Genomic DNA, 13,409 nt, shown 5'->3' on the forward strand with positions numbered 1-13,409 from the left:
TGAAAACTTGCAGGGGTGAGGGTTGTAAATGGAACAAAATGAAAAATATTGAAATATGTGCTTTCATGTCGCTCTAGCTCATCAGACTAAAGCTAAGAGTCACACTGCTATTTCAGAAAGTTGCTGTACTACTGAAAACGACCTACCAACTCCTCTTAAAAAAAAATAAGTAGGCCTCAATATAAAAAAACCAAAATGAATAACATGGTTATTGTGTCTAATTGTTAATTAAAAAAAAAAAAAAGACATTTATTAAGAAGTTGCATGTGCAATTTTGATATTGTAATGTAGACATTTATGACATTTTGAGACGGGTCACCACCTGAGTCTACTGCTATACAGGCTACAATTTAGAAAATAATGGGTGTCTTTAAATATTGTGAAGCCTAAATGTTTTTTCTTTACGTTGGATTATCAAAATGTTTTACTGCCTGTGGCTAACGCTCAGATGTTTAAAAGAAAAATATTTACACAAGAGTTTTACTTTGAATGTTTCTGCCGGAAGCTATTTTCACTCCTCGCTTGCTTCATGCTCTGAGCTCGAGCGAGGCGCATTTCCACAGACTGGGAGCGTCAGGACTTTGCGCACACGGACTGAACTTTTGAGTTTAAGTTTAACTTCCAGCGGCTGGTTGATCATGCTCAGCGAAGAAGAAAGAGGAGAAGTGAAATAAAAGAGCCGGACCGGATGTGACTCATTATAATATTCTTCTTGCTCTGAATATGATTTACTGACAGAGAGCGCGCTCCTCCGAGCTGTGTGTGGGATATATGGTTGACCCAAGAACCTTAAACATTCGCGCTGTAGTCTTTGCTTCGGTTGAACTGATAGCCTAACTCTTAAACTTTGTGATGGAGAGCCACATGTCGGTGTTATGGATGCTGCTGTGTCTGCTCCTGCGGCCATCCTCGACACAGAACCCCGCACCTGAAGGAGGTAAGCACCCTCAGATGGACCTGACAATCCATCAATACAATTTTAATGAGTGCCTAAAAATCTGCTGCATTTGGAGATCATGAGTAAAGTATTACAACTCAATAAGTTGAATTATCTAGATCATTTTTTCCATCTTTTTTTAGGACAAATATTCACTGTAAAAACACTATTGTGGTCATTTAAGAACGACCCACAATGACAAACATGTTCTTAGATTGAACACAACTTTGTCCCCATGCAATCTAACTGTATACTAAATGCAATTTTGTCTATTAGATGCAGTGACTCTACCATTAGAATCAGATGCTGCTGCAGGAGGCCTGCCTGTCTGTCTGCCTGCCTGTCTGTCTTCAGGGTGGATCAGGGTGGGGTTGATTTTACACCAGTGTTCTCAGTGAAATGGCACGAGTCCAAGTATTGATGTGCGACTTGATGAAATCCCAAAGCCTGGGGCAGTGGTTCCAAAAAACTGGGGCATAATAACCAGGGACCACCCATGACATGCTATGGAAAACTTCAGGTGCTCTCATAACAGTAAAAGGAAAGGTTGAATTCCTACATTATTATTTAGTGATGAAACCTCTTAGCCGTGGTTTCCATGCAGGGGAAGAAAAGAGCAGCCATCAGAGCACCTGAAGAGTAATTTGATTTTTACAACAAATGATTCATTGTTGTAGCTTTAATACAAGAAGCAAAGAAATCAAGACTGACACGTCTGATCCATGGTTTTATTATTCCAAATCTACTCTAAATTAGGAAGTATGATAATAAGTTTTATGTGTCATAAAATGAAATCTTATAATATGGTAACTAAGATAAAGATCAAAGTCGTGAAGGGGTTTCTCTTTTAGATCTCAGCAGATTTATGAGTCCGACATAGATTTCCCAAAATAGAGTTTAAAACCCACAAATTACCAACATAAATTTCAATATCTGAAATTTTTAAGATACAAATTTGACCAAAAACAGATAAACAAATGACTCCGGGGGGCTTGGGGGATTTGTGACAATCTTGGTGCTCCTGTTGTACAAAGCTGTTTACATCTTTTCTCTTTGCTGACTGTCTTGGAAAAGAGGTTCTTAATCTCAATGGGACCAACCTGGTTAAACAAAAGTTCAATTAAATAAACAAAAATCTCATTCTGTACATGCCTCAGGAGTGTTTTCTGCCAAACAAATCTCATCCTTCAGTCAGTCAGACGTATCACAGACGATGAATCTTTCCTCTGGAAAAAGACTGTTTCGGGAACATACTGTAAATCTTCTCTTCTGACAACGTCCAGCATCAGGCTTTAACAATTATTATGTAGAAATAGTCAACCTTTTCGCTGTGTGTTTTTTTTCTTATTATAAGAGGCATCAGTCTGTTTCATAACATGCTAAAAACTCCTCACAGCAGCTTTAAACTACATTAAGTGTGCCGAGCTGTGATACTCCTCTACGTGTGCTGCAGACAGTGCTGAGAGTAAATAATGAAGTCTGGGCTTCAACTGCTGGACAGACTGCTGTGAGCACATCTTTTCTAAATCACCTCAAGTATTGTTTTCTGCGTTATTTTGTTTAGCAAGAAAAGGTTTCCATATGTAGGGAGGCACATATTCAAAAATGCTTGCACCATTATCAACATATTTGTGATGGGCACGTAACCCGAATCGCTGCAGCACGTTCTCTAAACCACTAAGACATCCCTCAGTGACTTTATCTGTTTGTTTTTTCAAACGTCTACAAGTCATTGATTGTAATCGGTTGTGATCAAAGCCATGCCAACACGCCTAGCATTCAAGCTCAAGACCATGAAGTGTCAGATGGGCTAAACTGGGCGGTGGTGACACCAACGAGTCTGTTTGTGCGAGCAGATCTTTATGACGCTGTTCACAGAGCAGTGAGTGACATGCTGTAATTTTGCTGTTTCCATTAATAGGGACCTGAGAGACTGAACCAACATAGCCTACAGTAATTGGGCTTTTTATAAGTGCTCATGCTGTTATGCATGTGCACATATTATGTGTCGTCCATTTATAATGGCGAGCTTATACCACCCCTCACAACAAACCTTTACAGAAGAATAAGAAGGTGCATGGTTTGTTGTCATTTTGAGTTATTTAAAGGTAATAACAGATTAGAAATATATTTTAGAGGAATGGCTTCATATTCTTTGCCACTGGATGACTGGAAGTGGGTTGATTCTCATCTTGTCGGCAGATTTTTGAGATGTTTGAAGCTTGATCTAAAGGTATGTCTTCAACCTGTCCAGTTCCCTTTGGATCAAGCTTCGAGTTCACCATGACCTGGATGACTGAGAACCTACAGACTTCTTTTTAAGCTGGAAATAAAATGCCTGAAATTCCAATTCCTCTGATGTTCTGCAGCCTTACCCTGAAGCTCGTATTTTGTGGTCCTCACTTTCAAACTACATTTTTGCACGCATTGTTTAAACTTTATTGCTGCATGTGCGTCAGTGAAATGCACCCATGTGTCGGTCTGACTGAAAGACCTGCTCTGCCCCTGTAGTGTTTTACTGGGGCCACATGAGGTTTTTCGACGCTTCATTTTTCCACCATAACATCACTGCAGAGCTAATAGTCCACCTGATAAATCTTATTTATTGTTCATTCGATAACCCCCGGGCTACATTTAGAACACGTCTTGTTTCTAGATAAACACTGCAGAGGCTATCTCCAGACGTCAACATGTGGTTTGTAGATAAGGACTTACCTGCACAAAGGTAGCAGTAGGGGGGCTTTGATATGGAGCAGCCCCCTCGCTCCAGAGTGAAATAACAATAGACATGAAAGGAATTCTTTAGACTGATGATGAATGCATGTGTGTGTGTTTGTGTGTGTGTGTGTGTGTGTGTACATGTCTGAAGTATGTGTGTATGCAATAAGGTTGTCAGAACTGTCCATACTTACAAGAGAGCACTGTCTAAATTGCAAAAAACATTGGAAACGTTTTGTTATCGAAACTTGGCCAATGTCTTTGTGCAATTTAGACAGTGCGTGAGTTTGTGTGCAATTTTTGGTAATTAAAAACAATAAATATTCCAGTGTTGGGATATTAGGACTTAGGACTTTAGGACTTTTTTTTTGCTGTGGTATCAACACATGTTTCAGTATCGTTTCATGTTAAAGTTATATTTTTTGGGCCTTTTTGTCTTTATTGGGAAGGACAAATGAAGAGAGACAGGAAACACTGGAAGAGAGAATGGGAGATGACATGCAGCAAAGGGCCGGGGTCAGATTCGAACCCGCGGCCACTGTGGTGAGGACTGCAGCCAGCCTACATGCACGGGGTGCATGACAAAACCGTCAGGCCATCGGGAGCGCTTATCGTTTGATTCTTAGTAGTATCGTATTGCAGTATCTTGTCTTGTGACAACCCTAATATGCATGCGTAGCTGCTATCTTAGCTGTCAGAGCTTTGGTTCTTAACAACACGTTAAGTATTCAAAAATAGCTTCCGAGGAGGTTCAAATTGTGGTTTAGCACTCAGTGCCTATAAAAGCAGCATTACTGAATCAGAGTAATCAAGAGGCAATCTAATCTTCATTGCAGGCTATATCCGTCTCTCACAGGTTTATTTTTCTTCCCTCTCAAACCGTTCCTCTCAGATTTTAACAGCGTGTGTTTTGTTTATGCAATGACCACAGTCTGAAGATTTGCATCTAAATACTGCTTTTAGATCCTGTCTGTGTTGCTGCTTCTTCTCTCTTTCCCACTCTCTGTCTGCTCTGAATATGGCCATCCAACATTCCTCCTCGTCTCTGACTTGGAACTGCCAGCGAACCCCCCCCCCCCCCCCCCCCCCCCCCCCCGTTCTGTTTCACTCTCCTTTAAACGCCTTTTATTTCCCCCTGTCCCACCTCCTTTCTCCGCTCCTTCTCCCTCTCCTTCCCCTCGTTATTGCCCAGCAGCTACTGTTTCCCCTCCCTTTCTTCTCTCGTCCCCCCATGGCATTGACTTTTAACTTTGCTTCTGTTATGAAATGAGGAAATTTCTGGGGGCGAAATGTCAGCTTCCCGGCTCAGTGCTCAAAGGTCTTTCATCCATTATCGCCCACAGTTATCATACTGTCAACATCTATCTGTAGTTCAGTTTGTGTTTTCATTTCTTCTTATCTGCGCTGTTATTAGGCTACTTGCTTCTAAATTGCTACTTAATCTTTTCTGCTTTCATGTTGATACTATCTTATGTTGAAGCTTAACGACTTTGTTGTAGGTCGATTGAGGTAAAGTGTATGTGTACCACAGTACTGAAATGTGTTATCAGGTATCAAAAGGGTCAATCAGCCAATAACAAAAAGTACTGACCTTCATTTCTTCTGCACAACAGCAGCATACTTATCAATAAGACTGAATATAGCTCAGTCGAGCAGCCACTGTTTCAGAGTAGCAAATGGAAATCAGTGTGGTGCTAACGTGTTAGCTAGAGCTAGCAAAATGTTAGCAGTCAGCCGTATCCAATCACAAGATTAGGAATGGTGTAAACACAATATCTAATTGTAAAAACAATCTTCTTTCCCCCGCGATAATCAGTGCTGGCAACACTGTCTTAAGTGCCTCAACAAAAACCATACAGAATGCTGCTAGCGGAGAGGGATAAGTTAGCTAAAAGTCAACATTCAGTACTTTCTAATCACACATTTAAAGTTTGTTTTTCAATTAAACTACTTTTTTTTTACACTGTCAACAAAATAAAGCATTTTTAAAAAACAACTTTTTTTCCATCACTCTTTGGTCGACACAGGATGTTCAGAGAGGCTACAACCAAGGAACAGATTAAGTTAGCTTAGCTTAGCTTGTTTTTAGCTAGGGTTCTTTAAGTTTTCTGAGCCAAGCTATACAACAATGATAGCCATCATGATACCGGAATTTAAAACTTTGATAAGATACGAGGAAAAAATGTTAATGCTATTAATGCCTAAGAGGCCATATGCACCCAGTTTTGGGTAATTTATGGTTTTAATTACCAAAATGTGCACGCAAACTCCTGCACACTGTCTAGGTTGCACAAATACATTGGAATTTGCAGACCAGTACATTTTAATGAACCACTGCTGCGCTCCCTCTTTTGCTTGCAGCAGCTTTTAGTTAATGTATGACTAAAGATCTATAGGTGTTTTCAAAGCTTCAGTACTTTCTGATACTATCCATCATTGAAATAACAGAGGTTGTGTTGTTTGAAAAGCTATGGCATCAAAATGATCAAAGTAACGTCAGATGAAAGTTTACTTTATTGGTTAAATAATGATTCTGCTTTCTTCACCACAGTGCTGAACTGCTGCGAGGGTGACGTCCTCTTCCTACTGGATTCTTCGGGCAGTGTGTCTTCCTACGAGCACTCCCGCATGCTCGCCTTCCTGTCTGAGCTCCTCCTCCCGTTCTCTCTGGGGGAGGACCAGGTGAGGATGGGACTGCTGCAGGTGGGCACCAAACCACGCCTTGAGTTTGGCTTTGACTCCCATACCACCCAGAGCGGCCTCCAGGGGGCTTTGAAGAACACCAAACCTCTGAGGGGGGACACCAACACAGTGGAGGCGCTGAGGATAGCGAAGGACAGGGTGCTGAGACCCGGAGCGGCAGACGGGGCCAGGGCGGGGCTGCCGAGGGTGCTGGTGTGGTTGACAGACGGGGTAAAACCGGGTGATGTGGTTGGACCAATGGCGGAGCTGAGGGACCAGGGTGTGGCTGTGCTGGTGGTCTCCACTGGGCACGGCAACTATCTAGTGTTGAGGGAAGTGGTGACCCCGCCTGTGGAGGAACATCTGTACTTTGTGGACATCGATGATCTGAGTATCATCACAGAGGACCTGCGGAACGCCATCATCGGTGAGTGTGGGAACCAATGAGTGAAACGATGATAATTTAAGTTAATGGTATGGAGACCAAACTGTGTAGCAAGTTAAAGTTATTTTTCAGTGTTCAGTTTTTACTTTTCAGGGGCTCCATACATTCGATTTTATACATGTATTTCTAATTCTAATTCATAATTATTCATCTTTATTAATTAACTACTCTTTACATTTATAATAGATCAAATGACTGAGTCTGAAATCAGTCCAACAAATCTGTCCAACACTAAATCTGTCAGTGATGATACAAAAAGGAGATGATTTAAAAAGTGTCCAAAATCTCAATATATTGCTGAACTTAAAAGTGAGTTCAACTCAATTCTACAAATATTTTTAAGCATTTTTAGCCCAGTGTTTTGATTTAACATCCATTAAGTCTTTTGGTTTTCATCTTTTACGTTGAAACAAACCTTGTTGCCAACTATTTAAAGCAAGAAAATGATCAAAGCTCTCAGCGCCAAGCAGCCGCCAAAGTTTGTAACTAGCTTGTGAACTTAGTCAAGAGGGGTTGCTGAAGCCCTAACGTTGAACAGAACAAAAATTTGACCTGCATGACAGAAACACTGCGTCTACCGCACGTGTACATATGTGACTTCATGGTACCATATTAGCCATGATAGTTTTTGACTTTAAGGTGATAAGGTTGTGTATTGCTTACGTTGAACTTCTGCTTAAAACTTAGAAAAGTGTAAAAAAAAAAAGACTGATTATACAGTTGAGTCACCAGGTATTATCACAGTATATCAAAAACACTTCTGACTAGTTTCCTATTTCCTCTGTTAAACCAAACTGCCAAGATACTTTCCCACAAAAATCAGTCCCTATAAAGGACAATGATTCCTCATCCGGACCATCCCAACCAAAGTAATAAAGTCTTTGTTTTGGCTAAGACACACCCAGATAGATACCACAAAAAAAAACAAAAAAAAAAACATCTGACCCTTTGGATCAAAGCTCAAAAAACAAAAGCTGCCCAACCCATGAGTGAGTTCTAGTTGTCGTGTCTCTGTGCTTCTCCCTGATTCCAAACATACTCCTGAAGACAGTGAGACTGTCTGTGAGCGTGTGTGAGAGTCCCTGTAATGAGATAGGGCTATCTATTAATGGGTTAATGATTCAATCGCCTTACTGCATCATCCAACACTATGCCAGACATGATACATATATGTATATATATATATAGAGAGAGAGAGAGAGAGAGTGGTCACCCACTTTTAGGGTACTGCACTCACAAGGGAAAACTCTGTATGTACCACAGCTTTAAGACATGATGCGTGGTATAAATAAAGCTGTTGAACAACAAGCAGCAATGCACCAGTCTCTGCTAAATGGATCTAATCAAAAATATCATTGCCTCTTTAGCATTTGTTATTATGTTGCAGGGCTTCGCTGGGTTAGCTATTTCAAGTTGTCTTATTGCAGCCGTTATGAAAGCATCCAGAAACCCAAGTCCGGCTGTCTATGTGGGTGGCTGTCTGAAGCCAGGGCATTTTTAGCACGCCGTCTTGTCACTGTCACCAATCCTTTCTGCATGTCTTTGCAGAATTATAACTCTGACAGCCCGGAATGCACACTGTGATTTCATTCACCTTTACCCTGACTCCAACAGAGATCATCCGAGCTGAGCGGATCAGCGTCCGCGACGTCTCCACCAACACCGCCACGCTGCAGTGGCGACCCGTTCTGTCCGGTCTGACGGGATTCTACGAGATTCGTTTCGGCCCTGTGCCTACGGGTGGAACGGGAGCGGGCGGAACTGGCGGAACTGGGACCAGCCCGAGCACTGGTGGAAGTCAGTACCAGAGAATTACCCAGAATGCAGATTCCAGCACCACCAGGCTAACGGGCCTGAAGCCTGACACCACCTATACCGCCACTCTGACACCAGAGTCCAATGAACAATCCTTTAACACGCTCTACGCTACTTTTACTACAAAGCCAGGTTAGCCTACATCCTTTTACACTTTACACACATTTAAGAATTTGCTTCTTATATGCGTTGTGTGTCCCTGTAAACTGAATATTTTAATTAAGGGATATTATTTATTATTATTGACACTTTATAGGGAAATTATTTAACATTAGATCTAATTTTTTCCTCCCAAATTAAAAAATAATTGCGTTCTTTCTATTAGACTTTCATTACTGTACCTAACCAAACTACAAAGGCAAGTTATCCTTATATTTATTTAATGTTTATAACAAAGGGTTTCTCCATTGATCACTTGATTGTCATGGCATTATTTAGCCAACACTCATCAGTTGTATATAACTTAAAGAACAGTCAAACTGGTTTATTACTCACACAACACAAAGGTTTCTAAACAGCAGCAGCCATTTCTGTTGTTTACATAAATGCCTTCTCTCTCAAACTCATATGACATAAATGGTTGTGATTGGCCTGACTTAAATCAGGTCGGATGGAAATGTGCCCGAGCTGGAGAAGGCCAGATGTATCTTGCCAGATCTAATTAAACATGAGCTCGCAGATTTGTCTGCTTCCCAGGCTGAATAAAAAAGATTAGCTTGGAAAACGCTATTTCTTGAACAATGACCTGAATGTTGAGCTGACCAGCTGTACACTGGCTTAAAAACTTGTTATCTGAAAAACATTAACTTGAGGTGTGCCAATCCTGGACTCTTTTCTTCCTTTTGTTGTTTCTGTTATTAGAAAAAACAAATTCACACCTGTCAGAATGTACACCTATTATAATTGGTTATATTATCTCAGAGTGTTTTTTTCTGGACTCCCCACACACCAGAGTTGCTGAGCCCGGCGACAGTGACGATCTCTGACTCAGGCCCAACCAGCGTTCGGGTGAGTTGGGGTCCTGTTCAGCCTGACAAGGTCACAAGTTACTACATCGAGTACTCAGCCCTGCCAAGGGGGAAGCTCAACGCTGTCACAGTGGGGCGCACTCAAAACTCCACGCTCCTCAGAGACCTTCAGCCTGATACCACTTACCTCGTCACCATTACTGCCCGGCACGCTACCGGCAAGGAGAAGGCCATGTCTGTCAAAGTGTGCACTGAGGAAGGTGAGCTAGAAGGAGAAAACGCCGCCAAACTTGAATGAGGATCAATTTACTGCACACTAATCCTAATCCTGCACAGCCTATTCCGCTTAGGGTCTTACATTTCAGATAATTACCTGCGTTTTCATACAGGTTTGACTACTTTAGGTGCTCACTGAGCAGCTAGAGTGGCTTCGATTTAAAAGAATTCACATTTTTCTACTGCAAGAGTCACGTTATATGTTATCAGTTTTTACTCTGATTACATCTCTGTGGTCTCACTTTCCAGTGACTCCAGCCCTGGCAGACCTGCAGCTGACCACGGTGGGGAGCGACTCGGTGCAGGTGGACTGGAAGGGCAGTGTAGCCGGTCTGAGGGGCTACTGGCTCACCTGGGAGGGGCAGCAGAACTCAATACCTGACCAGCGCTCCTCCCTCTATTTGCCGCCTGACTCTCTGTCAACGCGCCTTTCACACATCCCTCCTTCAGCAAGAGTGTGTGTGTCGCCCATTTATCGGACAGCGCGGGGAGAGGGACTGTGTTGCACTGCACAGTTTCATTCAGGTGAGTAAAGTAAGAAAGGAAATGTTTGAATTCATACTGGATGGTACAGACGCTCTAAACTGAATTTTAAACTGATTTATGATGACCTTAATGATCTGCTGCTGATTCATTCCATTTGATCTCTGACGGCTGTGTTCATGAAGCAAAAGGAAACATATAACTTTGACTTTTGCCCATATGTTAAAAGTGTGAAAACCTAAATATCTCCTCTTCTGTCCTCTCCCTCTCTCCTCCTCGTCTTTAGATGCATTAGCATATGGCTACCAATCATAGCACTCCTGAACTGCAAGCGCACCTTACCAAACATGGAGGGACGATTGGCAAGAAGAATGCTGACTTTCATCCATAATTCTTTTCCTGCCTCTCCCCTTCTGTGGACATCCTCCAGGAGAGCTGTGTGGTTTGGCTCACTGAGCGCTAACGTGGAAGCCATAGACACTTAATAGTGGTCTGGGACAATATGACCACATGTTGACTGCTACGATCTGCAACACAGAGGACCCTTTGCTTTCCCGTTTCTGTGTCTCATCTGGTCAACACCTACAGTAAATGTATAACACTTAAGTTAAAATATGCAAACTTTCAATATTACTTAGGTCTGTTTCGCAGTTACAGAGCAGGGCTTGCTGGGAATGTTGGATGTCTTATGTGGCTTGTTTAGGAGAAAAGGCTTTCCTCCATATGTGGGCCTGAAGCCCGACGCTGCATATTTTTTCCAACTCCTGCTAACACTCAGAGCACATCTGATTTACATTTATAATGGATACTTATGACTTGTACTTAAATAACTTCTCTCTTTGCACATGCTCGATACTCGCATGTGTGCACACTGGAGCGCCACATTACAACGTTCACATCCCTAATAACAGGATCTTCAGGATCGCTTTGAACTTTTCCAAAATTACAAACAGACATGCCCTGAAACTACGGAGATGCTGCATCTTTTTACCAATGAGTTTTACTGAGAGAAGGTCTCTGCATAGATCTATCGTTCATATTTATTAATCTGTATTCGTATAAGTGTAAGAATTAATAGCATTCATACTGTATTTACAGGCAGGAAGTTTACATTTTAAGACTGTTACCTTTTTTTTAAGGCCGGTCTTTGCTGCCACCTACTGAAAAGATCTTTATCGTTGACTGTTATCTTCTGAAAGCAAATGTAAGGTTTTATGACTGTTCACCACTTTTGAATTTTAACATGAGCTTGCAATAAAGTCCTTTAATAATTTTGTTTATACACATGTATTCTTTTTCTATCACACAATCTGCTATGGACATAGATTAGCGACACCTTATTTCACTGATTCTACATGTCAGTGTAATTTTTTTTAAGTCTTGAGAATAGCTCCTCAGAAGGTGAAGACACTTGTGTAATGTCTTAACGGCTCTGCAAGAAATTTTAAGTGATCATTTCACAGGCAGAGAAGTTCTAATGAGAGGAGTTTAGAATTACGATTGGGCATTTTTTAACAATAACGTCTTCTAGAGACTGAAATCCAGAATATCTCCCCCTCATATTTTGAGCGCTCTTTCTTAAATGTGTCTCTTTAAAGTACCCTGCCTTTTTTTTTTTAGCAAATTCAAGACATTAAAAAAGCATCTTTGTATACCAACACTCGCAGAGACAAACACAGGATTATTGAGGAAACAAAGAGTTTGATTCCAAAAGTCGCTGTCAACTTTTTAAAGGTGTCATCCCCTTTATAAATGTTACATATGTCAGTACTTAAAAGCGCAGTATAAACCACATGCTTGACATGAATAGTGTTTTTAAACCCCAAACATAAAAGGATTTGAATGAAATGGACAACGAGTCATATCACAGTTTAATCAAGTAGGGATGCTGCTCATACCCTGAACACATATCTGTCTCATGTATCTTATTGTTTTACTCTACTTTGACAGGAGTTGCTTTAGATGTGTTATTTTTAAATGATAATGTTAGTTAGGCTCTTCTACAGACTTTCATTAATTCAGATTCTGGGCGCAGATCAAGCAAACACACGATGAAATAACTACAGTACATCCACAGTGAAACTTGCTCCTGAGAAGGCAAATGTCTGCGTCAATGCTGCCCCCTGCTGGAGAGTGGAAGCAACTGCAATTGGTCAGCAGGTGTATTAACTTGTGAATTTCAAAGGATTAGATTAATTTATAATTTCTCGATAAATGTTGAATTAAAAGATGATTAATGAAGGTTTTTTTCACCACATGTATTGTATTTTGTTATACTAAAGTGCATCATTATAAAGGTGTTTTAACCTATTTGAATTTTGTTTCAGTTAAAGTAATTTCAGAATCTGAATCAGCTTTAATGCCAAGGTATTCTCACACAAACTTTACTCTCCATGTACAAAGTTTAACAATAAACAAACAAATGAACAAAGACTAATTGTCTGTGTACAATACTAAATAAGACAATAGTGCAGCGGTGAGGAGTGCAAAAAAGATGCTAAAATAAACATGATAATAAATTACATAATTAGACAACGGGATAACTTACATGAAGTGCATCGTTTTACAGTATTTACGTTAAGTCAGTGTGCATGATGTCAGAGCATGAGGATAAGAATATTTACAAGATTAGGTGAGTGTTAATAAAATGTATATATTTAATATAAGTTACATTCAGTGTGTGTGTTTTTAACAGGTTTATTTCACAGTGACAGATCTCATGCTCCGTGACTGTCTTGTTAGTCTAATTAAAGTTTACATAGATATCTTAACACATAGATACTTTTCTTCCTCCACAGAGCAAAACAAAGTTAATTAGAGCAATTGGACTAACCTCCCTGAGGAGATAAGGCAGAATCAGTAACTTCTTTCTCGTGGTTAGGTCGCGCCCCATGTAGGATGCTAAAGTTCCCCAAAGCGGACGACCTTGGTTCAAGTCCTGCCTGCGGATCCCCTCCTGCATGTCATTCCCCACTTTCTCCGATTCCTACCATATCCCTGCTCCATGTCAAATAAAGGCAAAACACCCAAAAATCAATCTTGATAAACCATTTTTTTTAGATCTCCTGTTTCTAGTTGAACTCTT

General features: G+C 40.8%; 1 protein-coding gene across 1 annotated transcript; it reads left to right on the forward strand.

Annotated features, from left to right (window-relative positions):
• The first annotated feature begins 537 nt into the window (after positions 1 to 537).
• vwa1 (von Willebrand factor A domain containing 1) lies at positions 538 to 11,606 on the forward strand. The gene is made up of 6 exons (XM_061056843.1): positions 538 to 937; positions 6,207 to 6,764; positions 8,397 to 8,729; positions 9,550 to 9,825; positions 10,091 to 10,366; positions 10,611 to 11,606. Exons 1-6 carry the CDS (start codon positions 853 to 855, stop codon positions 10,637 to 10,639), a joined length of 1,557 nt encoding a protein of 518 aa, XP_060912826.1. The 5' UTR covers positions 538 to 852; the 3' UTR covers positions 10,640 to 11,606.
• The last annotated feature ends 1,803 nt before the right edge of the window (positions 11,607 to 13,409 follow it).

The sequence above is a fragment of the Labrus mixtus genome, chromosome 15, assembly GCF_963584025.1.
Source record: "Labrus mixtus chromosome 15, fLabMix1.1, whole genome shotgun sequence".
Classification (NCBI taxonomy): Eukaryota; Metazoa; Chordata; class Actinopteri; order Labriformes; family Labridae; genus Labrus; species Labrus mixtus.